Source organism: Genypterus blacodes, unplaced genomic scaffold, assembly GCF_046128005.1.
Source record: "Genypterus blacodes isolate CSIRO-AG114 ecotype Tasmania unplaced genomic scaffold, CSIRO-AGI_Gbla_v1 ptg000076l_1, whole genome shotgun sequence".
NCBI classification, from domain to species: domain Eukaryota; kingdom Metazoa; phylum Chordata; class Actinopteri; order Ophidiiformes; family Ophidiidae; genus Genypterus; species Genypterus blacodes.
In genome coordinates this window covers 2014214-2034678 of record NW_027466885.1, presented here as the reverse complement: position 1 = coordinate 2034678, position 20465 = coordinate 2014214, and the positions used below count along the sequence as shown (strand labels likewise).

Sequence of the window (20465 nt, the reverse complement as noted above, 5' to 3'; positions counted from 1 at the left end):
CTTTTTTTGCAGTTATGGCTTCCTACAGTAACGCAAGTAGTCAGCATGATTGTACACAAATCATTTATCACAGTCATCACAATCTGCCCACCACAGAAGAAATGACACGTGAAATTGTGACGCAGTTGAAAATGGTCGAGGCTGCTATGTAAATGTAAACAAGTGCAAAATATGCCTAAGTATCGAAAGTAGAAAGTGATCAATATGGCAGATGACCCTGTTGTCATCAAGTATTGATACCTTAAAACAGTCGGTGATCTCAGTGTAGAATAAATGAAAAAAAGGAAAACAACTGGAACTCGTGTAAGAAGTACTTCAAATTGTACCTATAACTTAAGGTTCTAACAGAGGAAAGGAACAGCAAAATAGCCGACCGCTGACACCTTGACACTCTTGCCTCTCATTCTTTCCTCGTCTTTGCAGAACTTTTTCTTGAATATTTACTCATGTGGCCTTGCAGAGATCTGAATCGTTGACCTCTGACTCCTGGGAGATTTCTAGCTAAATAGCTTCACTTTGGAGGGCCCAACACAAAGATCACACAAAGAACCTGTTTCACTATGTCTTCAACCTGGTGAGACCATCCTTATTGCCTTTGAAAGTTCTTCCTAAAATGATGTACACTGGGACTGTTGATTAGTTCTCCCCTCCGGTTGCTATGGTAAAGAACAGTGTGCCGTAGCTTTGTGTCTAATTGATAGTTTCCACTCATCAGCCCTACCTGTCAGCTAATTTATAGCTCTCTTCTGGTTGTCACTGGAGTGTGTTCACTGAGGCTTTCTAAAGAGCTCGGGAGAGCAGCCAGCCCTCCTCAGGAATACTGACACTGCAAAATGCAAAGCTTTAGGCAGGAAAGAAAACACTGCAGGGAGGCATATTGGCTAATAAGACCGTAGCATTTTGATGAAATGACATCGCATCAGCTTCATTGTGACTCCCAGTTGTTGGTGTTCAGTCAGGCTGTGTGTGGCTTTGCGCTGGGAAAGGAGAGTGTGTACGTTAAGTGTGTGTGGGGGGATGGGAAGGGCTGATCATGTACAGCATAGTCAGGGGAGGGTCTGACAGAAGGCCAGATATTCTCATTGGAACATTAGAGGAAGTGTTTGTTGCTTAGCAGTTGGAGGTGGACAGAGAAGCATATGCGCAGGCATGCTGTTGCGTTCATATATTCTAGCTATACACACACACACGGCAACACAGTCTGTCACAAAATGCAGGTTTTTCCCTATCAGTTTTCGTCAGTCACGGCTGTGTTTCTCTCTCTCTCACACAGATACCAACCCACAAGTACATGTTAGAAAGGCTTTAAACGCTGGCTTTAACTTCTCTTTAAGGACATCTTTGTGATCTGTGTGAGGCTAATGCTGTTTTATAAATCATTATAAATCAACAAACATTTCTCCTACAAAACTGATTCACTTCGTCATTTCAGGGATTTCTTTGCAGGTCATAAGACATCTCTGTTGGGTTAAGGGTTGGACTCTGAATATGTTAGTGGATTAATTTGTGTTTTGTCATCTGATGTCTATTAACCTTCAGATGACCTCTACTCTGAAATTTGTTATTCATTGTTCCCTCAAAGACTTTCCTGGCCTTGAAGTGGCAAGGCAGCTCCAAACCCTGATGCCCCTGCTTTGTACACTGCCCCTACGAGGGTCCTATAGGGTCAGTTGGTTATGTCATTGAATGATGGTGCGGATGTCTGCCTACCACCCAGTAGACGTGTGGGATGTGATGGAAATATGTGCAGGCAGCAGTGGTGGTGATGTCAGTTGGTTGTTTCCATGCGCTCTTGCTCTCCGGCTCCATTTAACACCGAGACACATTTTGATTCCTCCCCATGCTCTGGTGGTACTTCCTACGGGATGATTCCATAATGGTCCTGCCAGTTGGAGACTGGAAGCACAGGAGGCTCCCACAATCCAAACACATGCAGATTCGAGTGAACTGGAAACTCTAAACGACCTGAATTTGTGTGTGTGTGTCTGTCTGTGTGTGAAGGGCCGTTAGTGATCAAGTAAATGGTCGGCTCCATCTTTCCATGACCCGTCTCTGTATATACCGTCTGTGAGGAGCCAAAATGTAGTATAAACACAACAGATTTCACGGTCAGCAGACAGTTTGAAGTTTTAGTTTGGACTTAAATTCCCCATCTTTAGACACTTTAGCTCACTATGGAGCGGTGAACACGCAGATCTTTAGAAGCTTTTGGAGGTTTTGGAGCTGGCCTAGTTCATCGCTGCAATTCTTCTCGGAAATTAGGCTTTGTGTGTGTTTGTGTATGCGCAGCTCCTATCCAACCCACATCTCCCACTGTATACAGGTCTGTCAGCAATGTTGTGATTTTCAGAATCCAACATTCAACACCATCTTGCCAAGCAGCATTACAGCATGTGTGGCTCATTTACAGTATGTGTTATATGTTGATTCAATGCCCCGAGCTGACACAGAAAAACAAACTGCAGACAGTCTGGATCCATGCTGCACAGCTTTTCCTGACAGGCTCTGACATGTGCGGGATGATCAATATGCTCCAGTGCTAAAAATTGTCCCTGTAGTGAATCAAAATTGTCAAAACAGCAGGAGGATCAAAAGCACCAGGAGCAATTAAATGGCTTAATGGGACTGTTGTCTCCAAACAACCCTTACATCATGTGACACATGGCTGCATTATACTAGAGATGTAATGTGCTGGTTGTTGTTAGAGGAGCGTTTGGCGAGCCATGATGTCATACAGGAACGGATGTGGGATATTTTTCCACAAATCAATAGGAGGCAGTGTTTTTTTTAACCCCACTCTGATTGATTACACAGTAAATTTGACCCGGAATTATCCGTCGTTGCTTCTTTGGTGAGCAGGTCATTCCAACACAAAGCTGAATCTGTTTGCATTTGGTGTGATTTATGATTGCTAATGCTATTCTAGTTTCTATGTTTGGCTGATTTCCCTCTTCACTGTTTGGATGTCAGGATACATTTAGAGTCGCTTTTCATGAACACATTTCTGGACCCATCTGGCTTGGGGAATCAATTCAGTAAACATGCATATCTTTACCTTGTGGGTCTTCCTGCTATCGATCGGTGTCCACATATTTACGACAAGTCACATTTCTTGATTCAAAACAACAACAAATTCCCATTTATTGAGGTGAGGTGATGTTTTCATCTCTGGGCAGTTTTATGTACATTTGTATTCACACGTTGCTGATCTGTCGCCTGTGTCTGTTGGAGTGTTTGTTTGTTACATCCGCTTTGTTTTTGCCAGGGTTTGTGTGTGTGTGTGGGTTGCTTTACAAAATTTTGTGGAGCAGAGTTAAGTAAAACATTAATTTACCCCACAGAGAACAATTGAAACTGTGTGAACACTAAGTTACCCCTTGTTGGTAGCAGAGACTAAGGATGGTTAAGCTATCCTTCAAACTAAAACGGTTGGACAGCACTTTGGCATTTATCTATGCATAAATATATAGTCTAATTGTTGTCCAAACTAAAAGGTGGTACGGAGGGTTAAATAACCTTTAGAACATCACAGTTCTTTACAGCTTTTACAGCTTTTACAGCTTTTACACCTTGCATCAGCATATGTTGCTTTACGCACATCCCATTTTAATTCATGTAAATGAGGCCATAAAGTCAGAGCTTTGGTTATATTTTTAGACTGTTAACAATCCTTTATGTCCTTTTGTTGTTCTCAGAGCATTATTCAGCAAGAAGCGCACATACAACAGGCACCATAAAACTAATCTGGCCAACCAAAGCAGCATTATTAACACACCTCATTTTACAGAGAGTGTGTAATGGACCTCCTCCCCTGGCAGCTCTCCAAGTGTGTAGAAAGCTAAAATCATTCCTCTCTGTCTTCGGTGGGGGGAAGAAAAGAAAAGAGCACTTTGTTTCCGTCTTTGCTCTCTTAATGACAAGAATGAAGTGAGGAGTCTTTCCTCCTTTAAACAGATTTCTGTTTAGAGATGACCTGAGACAGGAATGTTCTCGTCTTTCTCGCTCTGCATCCATTTCTCTCTCTGCTCTTGTCATTGTTTCCTTGTTTCCCTCTGGCTTGTCACTGCTGGGAAGAGCACGGCAGAGCAGAGGCAATGATGCAGTTTGATGATTGCATGCAAAGTGGTCATTCTTAGGTTGATTGACAGGCTGGCACAATGGGGGGAGGGGAGGCTTTAGCTGGTGTTACAAAATGTGTTTATTGTCCCTAGGATCATTCACATTTTGTAATTACCCTCCTTCATTTTACTGTGCTGTTGTGTACAGGCTACAGCTGAAGTACAGGAATCTATAAATCTAAATAATATTCACTCTTTTCATTTTTATCTTTACTTGTATTTTAAATTTAATAGTTACAATCCTCTCTTTTTGCTTAAATCACCTCTGCCCAGTACTACGTTTTTTATCAACAATGTTTGATGGATTTGCAATATAAAAACAGATTTAAATCAGACACACATTTCCACATTCAGTTTTGTGTCATATACGCTTTCATCTGACATTTTAGAGACTTCTGAGAGTTCTGAAGTGGCGTTGGAACAAGATAATACATGACCTGTGATGTCACATGAAAATAGTCTACATCACAGGCCTCAAGACAATCTGATAAGACTAAATATCATCAGGTTAGGTCTCTGTCTTCTTGTTGTCTTCTAAGCTGTCCTTGCGGGTCAGATTTTCATTCCGTTTGCCTTCTCATCATTTGTCATCTCTCTGTGTATCTCAGGGTGTTCGTCCTTCTCGTCCTTAGCTGTCTGACCCCTGCAGACCCTGTCTCAGTGCTGAAACCCTCTTCAGTTACAGCAGTATTGATATAACCTGATCTGATTTGTCTCAGGACATCACTCAGCTGACGTGAGTGACTTCTTAAGAAGAACAGATCAATATATCAGTATCAGGCTAAGATAGTTCGTGTTTCTATTGCTTGCTCTGTTTTTTTTATCTTCCACAGTACTCTTGCCTGGTCCTACACGTCTGCAGTTGTTGACTTCTGCTCATGCAAGCTCAATGCTATTTTTGATTTGTCATGATGGGAATACCTACCATCCGTCTTTATGGAAGGTACTCTGTCTTTATGGAAGATAATAGGAGTAACTGTGGAGAAAGTAGACTTGCACAGAACAGCGCCAAGTCTCTATTTGGCCAATGATTTGTTTACTCTCTGACTCCAATTATTCTGAATGATTCTAAAGGAGTCTCCTTTAGGACAAATGACCCCCATTGGGTTAGGGCCGTAGTAGGTCTTAGTTTTCAGACTATTTACGATCCGAATCAGACTGGAAACAACAATAAGGGGAACACGGGAGCAAACAGAACACAACTAGGAGCACACATAGGAAACAACCTACAGGAAAACTACAGAAGAACATGCAGGAGAACTAGAGCACACGCAGGAAAACAGGCAGGGACAAAACAAGGAAACAAGCATGACAAAACCTTCAAGAGGTGAGGGAAAAGAGACTGAAGTCCAGACTAGTCCACACAGGTTTGATGACAACTGGGAACAGGTGAGAAGAATCACACAGGAGGAAACAATCGGATAACATCAGACTAGAAACACAATGGGAGGAAGTACAGCAAAATACACAACAGACAATACTACAAAATAAAACAGGAAATAACAACCAAAACACAGGATTATGACAGTATGTAAGATAAATCCTGCTCCTGCCAGACTCCAGAGGATCACACCTGCAGCTGCTGATGATGCTGAGATGCAGCTGCCTTACTGAAGGATCCATGAGTCCCTGAACTCAGAAACTAGCGATTGCATGCTAATTGCATCATATATCTGTTTTAGAGGACATTTCCTTTCATGTAGATTTGGACATTGTGACAGTGTGTGTTTGGATGCAGCTGTGTCTAATTGCCATGGCTGGTTTATCACTATCATGCAGTAAAGCTTTTCATGCTCAATTTTTGAGAGACTGCAGTGCTGCCTGCCATATGCTTGCTGAGAGACAAATCAGAAAACTTAGTTTAGTTAGGAAAGCCGGCATTCCTGTGTAACCAGAGGCAGAAGTGTGAGGTCACCAATGTCCCATGTCAACTAAGAATTTTACTTAAAGAATGGCCGCCTGGGCAGCCTTTCCCTGTGTGTCTATGGTAAAGGTTTTTGTCCCCCAAAACTGTTGATATCCATTGACATCCAATAATATGTCATAGTTGAATCAGTTTTCAGTATGTCCACACTTTTCTGTGTAGTATTGGATTTTCTTTACAATGGATTTAACAAGGAGCGCCACTCCAGAGGGCCAGTGGCATCTGTTCATGTTTCTTTGGCCCACGAAACACAAGCTGTGATAACACGCTAACACATCACTCACAAGGGGCTCCAGCCAATCACAGGCCACTTCACTAGAGTCTTTCCTCAGCTGATAGTACACAGCGGTTAACTTACTAAGGCTGTTACTCATACATACTTCTAGCTTTATAGTAGGTCAACCCACATCTGAATGTAACAAATAAGTATTTAGAGTGGGAGTGGGAGTGGGAGGAAGAGTCGGGGTTCTATTGATCGATTCATCTGATATGAAAATGGCAACAATAAAAACAGAATCACTGGCTGCTAGAAGAAAGAACACGGGGCTGCTTTACTAGAGAAACACAGGAGCATCAGCTGACCAAAATAAAGGGACAGAAGCAGGTGAGCTGGTGACCATCTGTCAGTCCCCTCCTCCTCCTCTTCCTCTTCCTCTTCCTCCCCTGGTTTAGCAAACCCTTTCTGTTTTGTTGTCTCTATCTTCCCTTCGTATTCTGCTTCATTCCTCTCATCCCTGCCCTTCACCCAGGGATTTTCTTCGTCTACCTCGTCTTCCTCCTGTCCTCCTTCATTTGCCTGCCCATCCCCCACTTTGACTCTCCTTCCTCTTCACAGCTCCCCCTCCATCTCTCTAGTAATAAGTGCAGGCAAAGGTGTATAGTGATGGAGAGGGGAGGTACTCTGTGTTTGTGTGGAGGAATTCAGCTCAGTCTGCTTCCTTGCATGCACTCCTCCCATCCGTGTCATATTATTTAATTCTTTGGTTAGAAGCCATACAATAAGAGGGATGACATATGGTCAGAGGGTGGTTATTGTGCAGTAAACTCCTGATTGCCCTTCATTCCACCATAATCACCTGCTGACAATACGGTATGACTAACATATCTCTGCTCATTTGTGGGTAATTATGCATTTTAAGGTGCGAATGTAGCTGTAACTCCAATTTCATTTGTTTGCAATAGAAATACAAGACTGATACAGACTTAATCTGTAAACAGGGATTAGTTTGTTCGAGCATAAATATCCAGTCAAGACCCCAATGCACAAATTCCTGCACAGCATCATTTGACTGTAAAATTGCTTTGAACTAATCCAACATGAATGCACGTGCTGGAGGCAAAATGGAGGCTTGGTGCTGCTGCTGGAGTGAAAGGAATGAGGGAAATGCTGCAAGTAAGGCTGGGGATGGGAGAGACAGCAGAGGGGACAAATGACTTGATTATGAATAAGAAACTCGTCGAGGTGGGACGGCGTTTTCACCAAGCGGGTGTCCTCTTAGGGAGATTTGTCTCGACAGCTTAACAAAATTGCCTCGTCATGTAGTCATATACAGCATAATCACAAAGTACACACAGCATGTATCGCACACAAACACACGCACATGGGCACACCAGCGTCATCTGTCACTGATGGCGAGGCTGTAGGAGAGTATTGTGTGTATTCGGCGAACACATCATGCAGTTTCTAGATAATGTAATTCTCTCTCTGTGTTGACTCTTTGCCCTGTTAATCCCACTGCACGTGTGTATCTGTTCTGCACAATATTCGAGAGGTTAAGATTCATGTTGCTGAAATCCCCCTCACTCAGATAAGCGTTCTCTGAGTTGGCAGCAGGTCTGACACAATAGCTGAGATGAACACAAGGTGAGTTTGAGTATCATCCACTCACATAATAAATGCAAACAGTCCGATAGAGCTTCTTATTCCTCTGTACGTCCATAGAAGTTGTTTTCCTCCATACAGCAGCCTTATATCACGGGCCTCTTGACCCACATTTGCCTAAGGAAGCTTTTGTTTGTGGCTCTTTCAGGTCCACTGAACAGACCATTGGCACTTTGACGTTAATGGAAGTTATTTAGATTATCCATCAGAAGTGCAACATAAAGCTGAAAACTGGGTTAGTGGTTTATGAGTAGGCTTACTTTCATAGCATAGTGTGTACTGCTGCTTTAAGGTAATTACCGGTCCGTTCCAGTTACCGTTTTTTGTATTGCAGCTTTCTCTTCCATCGAAATGGGTTTAAAGGAACGCGAGTGAAACTTTATTAGCAGGTTTGACAGAATGAACATTGGCTGAAGATGACTTGTTTGTACTTTTGTGACAATGGAAGCACACAAACAGCACTTTCATTCGTTTTTCAATTCAGGCATTCATGTTTTGTCATGTTGCAGTCATGATGCAGTGTTTGTACAAATAGCTGCACAGATGTCATTATATGGACCTTTGTCTCATAGTTTTCATCCATTGGGACAACAACAGAAAAATGTATAAATCCTTGGGATGATTACCTGACCTAAGGGTCGGCAGCATGTCAGAGGTCATCCTCAGCTTTCATTTCCCACCATTCCGGAGTCCCCAGCTGGATTCTTCAGAAGCTGACAAAGAGGGAGTCAGGGGCTCTCTCTCTCACTTCTGGAGGACAATTTGTCCCACTGTTTCTATTTATAAAAGCTTTAATAACACAACGCACCAGAAACCACTTCCTCCCACCAGCACGCATCTGTGGCCCTGGAAATGGACTCAGCACTTCACTGTCTGTGCGTGTGTGTGTGTGTGCGTGCTTGCGGGTGTGTGTATGTGTGTTAGGCATGTAAAGTCTTAGTTTCCTTAACTGATTTTCTGATCACCTTAACAATCAATAATTTTTGGCCCGGCAACAGTGGCCAGCTCAGGCACTTGGTAGGGGATGTACAAAGTAGCTTCACCTATATTGGACCAAGATGTGCAGTAGGTAGAAGTAATATATAAGTTACTGCCACATGGTGGGAAGAACTGAGTCTTGAGAACACTAAAGTAGAAAACAGAAAGAAGACATATCTGAGAAACTTTACTTCACCTAATTCCGCAGAGTGATTTTGTAGGAGTGGCCTAGTTTCCTCTGGCTAAGGGTGTTGTGACATCTATGTGGTTCGATCTGGTTCATACTGTCCAGGTTTTGTTTCTCTCCTACAATTAGTTTGTACAGGGTTGAAAACGGTAATCACACCTTATTGATGAAAACAACCTAACAACCTAACTCAAGAGACCTCTGTGAGGAGGCTTGTTTGGACATGATCAGCATTAGTTCTGCACCAACGATGGAGCATTCTGTCGATCTAGAACAGTAGAGGGTTATGTTTGGTTACTCCAACTACAACTGGAGCAAAGTTTGGTTTAGATTGGACTATTAGAGGAAATGATTATAGAGAAATAGCAACACTTCAGCAAATGGAATGGATGCTATGAAAAGCTGGTAACATATCAATCTTACCTAACATGTCTTCAGCATGTTGAAGGTTAGCATGTGTTGTCCATGTCCATGTCTTCCTTCTTTTGCTGCCACAACAAGACATCTCCATGGCCCTGAGTGTTCTCCCTTTTGTTTGATAAATGGTAACTAATGTCCCTGGATTTATGTGAGGTGTATAGTGTGTATTAAGGCTTTGGTTCAGGGTCAGTAAATGAGTCATGTAATGCAGTATTGTGTAATCACTGTCCATTCATTAAAGTGGTTTCTGTGTGTTTGGACGGCATGTGCTCAGACCTGGAAATCATCACTTGTCAGTCTTATCACTAACACAGCTCTGGACTGCCAGGAACTCAACTCACCTCTTTGCCTCTTTGAGTGATGGAAAGCTCAGCTCTGTTATGTCACAGACGATCCGGCAGGTTGGATAGTCGGTGTGGTATTCCTGAATTGTACTGCTGATGGCTTACAAAGGCCACTTTCAATAGGCTGACAGACGAGGCAGCTGATGGTGGTTTGGTGGGGACTCAGGGGGGAAGGGGTTGGTACATCCTGGCACCGGGAATGTTTCCTCTCCTCTAGGACATAAGCAGGGCTGACACTTTGTTAAACAACTGCCTGTGTGTAATGTAACTAAGATTTATGTCTGTCCACACCAAGCATTCAGCTCAGACTGGCTTCTATGTTTCCAGCTATCAAAAGATAGATAGCAAACAATAGACACATTATTTTTGAATTGTGATGCGAAAATGCGTGAACAAATAGCAATCGCAGCTCACGCAAGGCCAACAAAAACAAGGACTACGGTCTACTGTCCTCACCTTCATTCATGTGTGGAACCGGTGTTATACTTGCCTTACACTTACATAAGTTCAATTTGGAATGACAAAGTAATTGCTTAAGTTATCACACAGTAATGGAAAGATCGGAATGTCAACAGGTGTAGAAACGATGGAGAGCTGCTTATTGTGACCATTTCTTTACCATATGTGGCTTTGCCCACTTTGTACATATCGTTGACCTCTTATTCCTTATTACTAGCCAAGGTAAGTGAAGGGGGAATAAGCATTCTGTAAGATACATATGGGTACATGTGAGTGAGTCAGACAACAGTGATGCCTCCTCTCACAGGGATCTGGATATGAGCAATCACATGGGTATGTGGTAAGTCCAGAGCCACTAAGACGGGCTTCAGTACGAGACGCCCATATATGGGCAGGAGCTGCTGGAAGCTCATTATCTGTACAGCAGAGGAAACAAGCACCGACTCTTCTTGACCGACAGATAGAAATTGTTGCAGTTTGGGTTAAGTCAGATTGTCAATCATGTTTGACCTGTCAAACACAAGTCTACAAGACTACAAGCATAACAATGGCTGCATCACATTCATGCTACTCAGATACAATATACCACTATACTGCTACTAGAAACAGATAAGAGTACATTTACATGCACATTAAAACTTTGATTACACTGCCACTGATGAAGACAAGAAATCTATTCTATCAAATGTCATGAAAACACCATAATTAGATTCAGATCAGCATAAATAAATCTAATCTTACTGAAGCTGCTTTTCCATCAGTTCCATTCAGCACATCAACAGGATTGTGATTGGATCTCAGTGGGTCGGCCGTTTGTGTTTCCTCTTTGCTCTTCGAAATAACTAATCGCTTTTCCCCCCCACATGCAGATACACATTTACAGTAGTTTGCAGCTCCTGACTCAGAATGATGTTATTAATGAGAGTGATCGGGAACACAAGGCACGGTGATGGTGGTTGGTGGATTTTATCTCATGACTGTGTGCTCACAGTGCAACTAAATGAGCCCAGAGTGGCCAGAGTGCAGCCAAAAGTTGTTTTAGTGCAGATCAATAGATCCATATCGATGCATCTGTCCTTGATCCATGATTTGCTTGATGTTGGCAGACACAACTAGGCACGCTAAACTGCTCCCCAGACGGCCAGTGCTGAAACTGTGACAACCATACAGTGATCAATAATCAATTAATTGTTTTAGTCATTTATTAACTAAGAGAACCTAACACTTGCTAAACATTTCTTCTCGTGAGGATTTCTGTTTCACATCATTACATTTTCAGTCTACACGTCTGTCTCATTTTCTCTCTCTCTCTCTCTCTCTCTCTCTCTCTCACCTCTCTCTCTCTCTCTCTCTCTCTCTCTCTCTCTCTCTCTCTCTCTCTGTCTCTCTGTCTCTGGACTTTTCTTTATTTTGACATTTCTGGAAAGATAAGATATCAATCCTTATGGTTCTGTCATTCGTCTGTCATTTCCAACGATGGAAAATCGAAATCGAGTGTGGTAGCTGGCTTGCAGCGTAGCACACCTCCCATGGAAGAGTGCAGAAAACAGCAGCCACCACAAGGGGGCGACATTTCACAGTCTTCAGTTCCTCTCAGCAGCTGTTGATTTGGATATTATCGTTCTTTCTTTTTCACTTTTCGGGGTCGCTGTTGGCTTCTGACTCCTTGAGGCGGGGCTTTGTTTTTGTGGAAAAAGCCTGCTCACTTAGCAAGGCGCATTTGAACCCTGACCCTGAGCTCGCTGTTCATGTCAAGCAGCCAGATATCAGTGGTTGGAGATTCATCACAGAGGAGGGCAGAGTGAGCTGTCATTTGCGAGCTTTTTTGTCAACATTAGATGAGGTTCTCAAACGGAGGTTGTTGAATTGGCTAGCCAGTGGTCCAGGATGATGCAGAGCCAATAGGGGGTTTAATCAGTCAGAGATTGTGTCATTGTATCATCCTACATGGAGCCAGAGACAGTCCATGACAATACTGGACTGAGTATCTGCATTATGTTCAGATAAGCCCTGGCTCTGATGTAGCGTCAGAGCCGGAAGGATTCTGTCTTCAGCTGTTACTAGGCTACAGCTTCTCCTGCTGCTTGGAGCATTAACGTCAGATAATAGCACATCTCACCCTGTATTGGAGGTTAGATACACACCTCAGTCAAGGATCCATTAGAATGCACAGTATATGACAGAGAGAGAGAGAGAGGAAACCAGTTTATACACAGACGGTATATTTGTCAGGGATACTAGAAATGTAAAAGCTGCCTCATCATCTCTGTTAAATCAATGAGGTTCTAGTATAAAGGATGGACGTTCATTAGGGAGAGACCGCAAACACACAAAAGCTGAGTACATTCAGCCAAACCCAAGCTGACTGCAGCAGTGATGACGGGAACATGGAGGAGAGGAGAGGAGAGGAGAGGAGGAGGATGCGACGGGAGGAGAGCTGTGGCGGAGTGAGAAACTCTCCACATTCACTCCTTCACCCCCCTTTGCCTTATCTCTTTCATAATTATCACCTCCAGACCTGATTCCATATGACAGCTGATAGTTTCATCACCATCAACTGGGTGACGGCCTGCGTGTTCAGACAGCCCCCAGGGGTTCACTGTGTGTGTCTGTGTGTGTGTGTGTGTGAGAAAGACCGAAAATTAGGATGATACTTCTTAGGTGGTTGCTTTAGTCTTATGCTTCTCCAGGGGATTGGTAGGGTGGCTGTGTGTGATTGCTGTCAAGTTCTGAGCTGTTGCTATGTGGTTATGTCTTATGCAGGGGGGGGGGGGGCAGGCAATGTGTGTGTTGTTGATATGTGGCTGTCGTGGTTGGCTTAGGGGTGGCTTGGGTGTTACTAGGTTGTTGATACACTGTTCTGCAGTATAAAGATGTTAAATACAATGATTCTGATGTTATATAAGGTCCCAGTAATGTTTAATTAATGGAGATTACAGTGTAAAGAGGTGGAATTGATCTGCCGACATTGCAGCAACATGTCACTAATGTCACAAGACTCTTAAATCCATTGGCTTTCAGAGGAGTGACCCTCTCCTTTAACATGTCAGCCCTGTTGAGACTTTCTGCAAGGTCACCCTGGAGGACTCTGTAGAGGTTTGGGTGTGTGTGTGTGTGTGTGTGTGTGTGTGTGTGTGTGTGTGTGTGTGTGTGTGTGTGTGTGTGTGTGTGTGTGTAGATTCAGTGTGTCTGCACAGGTGTTCAGGCTGCTCACCACAGGAACTGCATGACTTCATCACCTTTTCAAACAAAATGAAGCCAACTATTTCCAGTGCACCAACATTTATGCACTGTTGTACAAGTATATGAATTCAATAGAGAAGCTTAAAGTCACCATTCAATTAGCTGCCTGCATATTAATAACTGGATGTGTTTCATTTCTCATATCAGCATTTCTTTTTACACACACACACAGGTCAGCAAGACTAAATATGTTACACACATACATGAAAATCATTACTCCAGATAGCAACATACACACACCAATTACACGCGGTCAATCAGTTGAGGGTTTGCGCAATTCACATCCTGTTTTGAACAGGAAACACACATATTCAGCGATTTTGACTATGAAAATGTTTGAAATTATTGGAATCATACAGAAATTGTGTTCCATTCCATTTTGTACTTCGTGTTTCTTCTTGCTAATACTGTATTGTTTGTTTTTTTGTCAAACAGTACAATTACTTTGTCATTTCACTTTGTTGTTTATTGGAATTTGCCTTGTACAAATTGCCTTTTGTCTGCCTACACTATATTTGGACAAAACTGATCAAAGTTTTCCTTTAAAATGATGTTTTAAAGTCTTAAATGTAACTTCCTTAAACCTGCAGATACCCTGTCATCCTCACACCATAGCTTTAGCTCTTAATTAAAACCCAGAGGCATCAAAGAAACCTCTTCTTCCTTCTCCGGATAGAAGGACTTGCTCTTTGTGTGTGTCTATGTGTGTGTGTGTGTGTGTGTGTGTGTTTGAATGTACACATGCAGACAGATCCAGCCCACTGAGCTGTGGGGGAATCTGCAGCTGAGACGTTGGCTAACACGTGACCCTGTCACCTTGAAGGAACGTTAGGCGAGTTGCCCAACTCCAATGAGTCGCATCCTATTAGAGAGAGGTGGACACGACACATTAAGCACTTCAGCCTGCGTCCCACTGAACTCTTTCCAGAACAACAAAGCACTCAGAGAGCTGCACAGTCTTACATTGTTAAGATAACATTTTTGGAACATTATCTGAGGTCACGCCACTCTGCTGGGAAACATTGTCTTGTCCGTCCAGATGAGAGTGAGTTACCGCCCTGAGTGAAGCAGTTCAAGTGTCTCAGGATAATGTTCATGAGTGAGGGTAAGATGGAGTCAGAGATCGATCCCTGTGGCGTCTGCTGTGATGTGGAGGCTGTATTCAACTGTCATGGTGAACAGAGAGCTCAACCTAAAGGCAAATCTCTCATTTTAAGCGTGGAGCTACATTACCTTCGTGCTAATACCCTGAACTCCGTCCAAAATGTGTTTCCTCCGCATTCTTTCCAGTCTCACCCTTGGGGACATCATGATGATGGAGCTCACAGCAGAACAGCTGCTCCTTTGCATTTTAAAGGAGCCAGGTGATGGTGGTTGATGCTGTAATCAGGATGCCTCCTGGAACACCTGCCTGGAGTTGAGTTGGAGTGGAGGAATAATTTAGTGTATCACACGGAGCCTGGGAATGACTCGGGATCCCCTCATAAGAACTTGAGGACGTGGAGAGAGGGACATCTGATCTACTGTGCTCGCAGAAGAGTGTGAATATGAATACAATCCATTTAGTGAGAGTGACTTAAGTGCTGATTGGTCGTTGAACTAAATCGTTGTGTCTACTTACACTTCTGTCTTTGCTGCAGAGATATGAAAGCAGATAAGTAAAGTACTTTAGGAGAGTATCACCCCCCCCCCCCCCTTCTACTTCCCCCTGTCCCAGTTAGTGGGTCAAGTCAGCGAGGACAACAGCCCGCTGCCCAGTCACATGGACAAGTCAGGCACGTGCCGCACTGCTCCCTGCTACACAACCCCATCTCACGAACATGCAGCTATCACGCTAACATTCCTCTGCTGCACACATACACACACACGCACACACACACACACACACACACACACACACACACACACACACACACACACACACACAAACACACGCACACACACGAGTGTGTATTGAGTGTTCTCTGTGCAGACAAATTGGATCCTCTAATATGGCTAACCCACATCCAGAGGCTGTGTTATGATTAAATGCTACAGCACCAAACTCACACACTAACACACTTTTCCACACACACACACACACACACACGTGAACACAGGGCCCAGATGCACACAAACATGTGCAATTTCAGTTCTATTCCTGTTCTCTGTATTATCAGGAACATATTGAACCTGGCTTAAATTTAAGATTCAATCAGGATCGTGGTCACAACACCACTCAGCCACACGTGAATGCAGACACACACACACACACACACACACACACAAGTCTGGAGGACATGCTGTCCAGCCGAGCGTGAGACCGCGTTATAAAGTCATTTCCCCGTGCATCCCTGCTGTGATTGTATGAGAGTGCACTGTTACAGAGGTGACACTGATTGCTTTTGTTCTCTCCTTCTATTTGTCACTTCTACATTCGGTTTACCAGTCAACTTCTATCCAGGCAGAAAATAGATTCAGTCAAACATGGCTGTGGTGTGTACCGACAAATTCACCTTTAACAGAAGAAGAACCCAGGAACGACACATTTGTTCTGCAGCATCTTCTTTAGCATGTACAACTTGGTTCCTTTGCTGTGCTTTGCCCTGCTATCACACAAAAACAAGAGCGGATGTAAACAAAATCATTCCTCTACCACGACCGGTAAGAGATTCCACTCAGATGTGAAAATAACAGAACGTCATATGGATTCTGAGCCGGAGCTGAGCTGGGTTTTGATGTTGACATGTGTTTCGGCTGCCTGCCTGCCTGCCTGCGTTGTGTTTTAGTAGAGCTAGAACATCCTGGCAGGCCTGTCCACACCCTCAGCCCCGCCGTGCCTCCACAGTAACACACTCCACCAGTTAGGGTCCTACACTGCCCCCATGAGGGCAACACTCGCAACTTCCACAGTCCTGATAATGGTTGTGCTGTGTCACACTGAAAACAACTCATAGTTAAGGTTAAGGTTCCAGTCTCCACTGTGTGTTTTCAGGACAAACATAAAGATTTGTCTTAAGATTTTGGTGTACATGATGCTACTGTACTGCACTTTGTGTGGGAAAAGCTCAGTTCTGAGTGTGGCAGTGTTTGTAGAGGGAGAATGTATCCTGTTTGCTGGAAAATCTTCCTCTTCATCACTCTTCCACAGCGGCGTCGTCCCTTTTTTTTTTTTTAGAGCCGGCTCTCGTTTTCAAATGCATCTTTCATCCATCACCTTTAAGGGGCTCGGCTACGTCTTTCATTAGATCCGCCGTTCTCTGTCTCCACGGTGATTTGTCACCACAGATACGTTTTTTCCTTGGCAACAGCTGTCAAGTGAGGCAGGCGAGGGTGTGACGAGGCGTGACACCCAGGGTATTTTTAGCTGGTGAGCAGGTGAGTTCAGACATTTCACAGGTTCTTCTTTTTAAATGATGGCAGATGATGAGACAAACTGAGTCCCGCTACATTTTGGACTGATTTGTTAATTAGTAAGGGTATTTTTGTGCGTGTATTATCTTTGCATTGGACCATGAAAAAATGAACTCTAGCACTATTGTCACTTTTGTCATTTTCCTACGTTTGTAAGACCTGCAATGATTCTGTTCCTGCTGACAAAAGTAGAAATATTTCATTCCTTCCAATAGCTCTTCTTTGTGTTAGTGCCCCCTGTTGGTCCTATACGATAGAACACAACAAGAGAAATGATTGTTTAGCAAAATCTGTGTTTAATCCAGCAAAAAGTAGAGCTCCAATACGCAAATACACTTTGTTTTTAGCTCCATACCCCTATACATAGTTTAAACCAACAGACTGGTTGACTGAAGCTAGACTGCTACTCTCCCTGGCTGACTTCCTAATTGAATTTGTCTGTTTGGAATTCCTGTGACTGTGGTTTAGAGGCTTTTTACCTTCATCTACTGAGACCCACCCATACAACAAGTCCAGTTGCCATGGACTTCTGATATTACTGATTCAATGACCTAATGACTGGGAACCGTTGAAGACATATTTGAAATATATCTATATACCCCTCCGAAATGTGTATAGGTTAAATGTTAGTACATTTTATGGCACAGAACACTCCATTGTGCTAAATGCAGACTTTTGTCTTCGCCCTCTCCCTCCCCTCCCTCCTTTCCTCCCTGTCTCCTACAGCGGTGGTTCACCCTGATGGCGGGGCAGAGAAGGCCGGGTTTGGGGACGAGCTGGGAAGCGAAGAGGATTTGTTGTATGAAGAGTTTCGTAGCTCCGGACATCGGTTTGGACACCCAGGGGGAGGAGGAGGGGAGCAGCTGGCTATTAATGAGGTAAGGAAGGGCATGTGCTTGTAACAGTTGTTTTTTTTTTTAAGGACACCCAGGTTGTCAGGCAGAGTTGCTGAGACAGAAATGAAAAACTATGTCACCAAACCAAGAAAGCAAACTTCAGAGAACTAAATGAAGTGTTTGTTGTTGTGGCTGAATGTTGTGAAGCCCTTTATGCGTCCTCTAACATGTATGTCCTTGAGCATTTGTACATCGGTTGTGTTAATAATGTAAAAAGATATTGATTTATTCATCCAACCCACATAGGTCTTACTGACCTTGGTCAATAGGGCCTAACAAGCTGTGGCCCCAGCATCTAGATCAGGGGTTCTCAAACATGAGGTCAGAGGTTCAGAACAATGCAGCAAGATGCACCAACGTACACAAAGGCATCTAATCCATTACACAATGCAATACATTCAGCAGCTTATCACTAATAAATTATATGTATTTATTTAATGTATTTATTTATGTTATTGATTGATTGGTTGCCAAACCACTAAACCATGAATCCCCCCCTCTCTCACTCTCTGTCTCTCTTTCTCTTTCTCTTTCTCTCTGTCTCTGTCTCTGTCTCTGTCTTTCTCTCCCTCTCTCTGTCTCTCTCTCTGTGTCTGTATCTCTCTCTGTCTTTCTCTTAGTCTATTTCTCTGTCTCTCTGTCTCCCTCACTCTCTCTCTGTCTTTCTGTCTGTTTGTCTCTCTCTGTCTCTCTCACTCGCTCTCTCTCTGTCTGTCTCTTGCACTCTCCCTCTCTGTCTCTGTCTCTGTCTGTCTTTCAGTCTCTCACTCGCGCTCTCTCTGTGTTTCTCTCAGTCCACTTGTCTCTCTCTCTCCCTCCCTCTCGCTCTCTCTCTGTCCCTCTCTCTCTCTCAAACATTGCAACTGCTTCTCTAGTAAACAGACTCATTTTTCTCTCCCTCAGCACTCAAACAACACAGATAAATCAATCAGCCCTTCAGTCCACTTGAATGACTCCTCATTTCCTCCCATATGCATTAACCCAAACACACAGTTTAACAGCAGTGCAGCTTTTCTGGCATTTTATAGCTTAAATCCGGAGTGTGTCCCCGTGTTAAATACAGTATTTAACTTGCAACACGAGATGTGATTGGTTTTGGCTTATTGTTTCTGGATATCTATACTTTCTTTCACGCATGAATGTCTGGTGTATTCATATATTTGTATATGAATTCATAGGCTTATAAAAAAAACCCTGAACAGACCAAAAAACACAGATGCAGCATCATTGATATTTTGGAAGCGTATCTCCTTTTTGCAACGGCCAAATGGAAACAAACTGCAGCCTCGGCAGCAGATAGAAATGGAGGTAAATACCAGCATCCAGGCTGCTGGGTTATTTGGTTGCCATGGATACAACTCTAGATTCTGCTGATGCACGAGCCTAATACAGTGACTTACAGAGTAGATACATGTTCTCCACCAGCACCTCGCTCTGTCTACTAATTCAGTGTAAAACAGCATCAGAGGGACTTATGATTGACAGTTAGTTGTCTGTTGCATCACAGATCTGAGCTTCTGTTCGATCCTCATCACAGCTGTCAGGTTTTGTTTGTTTTCGTTTGGGCCTTTTTGTTCACGGTTTGATGCCATATTTGTCTGTGTCGACCTTCTCCCACACTTCTACACCTGAAGCCTTCCAGATGAATGTTCACATGTTTTCGATGTCATTTGCTGGTCCAGTTATTGCATTTCACTTTACTCTAGATATCAAAAGCTGCAGATTGGTACAGATCTGGACAGAGGACACATTAGGGCTCCACCTCCCAAGGGGTACATTAACTGATCAATTTTGGAGGAAATTAATCAAACCCAATTTTATTCAATTCAGACAATTCAATCAAATCATTCTCACAACAATTTAGCATGTAATGAACTTTGAAGCCTTAATTATATTGAAAATGGAGACGGTAAATGATGGAAGCTTGGGATCTGTGGAATTCTGACTGACGAGTTATAGAAGTGCCAGATAATAATGTACAAACTGGTTTTTGCAACATTTTAACTGAAATTTCGAAGAACAAGCTCACTGGCCTCACAAATCTAGACTTTAAGTTCTCAATTGATTGAGACAGGAGAGTCATACCACGACCAGTCACTGGGGGGCACTGTTGTTGCACAAAAAACAGGATAGTCATTTGTTAATATCGTATTTTGTCAGATTTCCATGGTACAGAAACTAAAATAGGATGCCTGGAATGGTCATGAGCTGCTGATTAAGAATACGTAAGTTGTATGATAGTTGGGTCATTATTATTACTTTTAGGGAAGTGTGATGTAGATAGTTGAGATAGAGTGATGTGGTTGTTGGCCTTTATGTGCTGAAACCAGGAGGTTACATGTCCAAGTCCATAATTTTACCAGAGTCTTTGATACAGAATGGAAGAGGTCTATTGGTTTGTTTTCCTGTGTGGCGTTTGTGTGTAAATCCAGAAGTGAAAAAGAGGATGAGGGCCTGCAAAGTGTTGCATTGACTCTTTAACTGCGAGTCTGCGATAGTGGATTTCCCACCTGTGTAAATGTGATTTCCATCTAAGAGACAGTTCTTGAGCTAACCATTTGTTTTCTGGCTGTCCAACCTATCGGTGTGATTTGCAACACTCCAAAGGAAGAACTGAGGGT

At 43.2% G+C, this 20465-nt stretch overlaps 1 protein-coding gene across 1 annotated transcript in view; it reads left to right on the top strand.

Annotated features, from left to right (window-relative positions):
- Positions 1 to 20465, top strand: part of LOC143006997 (rho guanine nucleotide exchange factor 4-like) — a 42121-nt gene that overhangs the window by 10701 nt on the left and 10955 nt on the right. The window contains exon 4 of the mRNA XM_076158376.1: positions 17675 to 17826. Coding sequence (XP_076014491.1) covers positions 17675 to 17826 — 152 coding nt within the window. The remainder of the gene's footprint in view (positions 1 to 17674; positions 17827 to 20465) is intronic.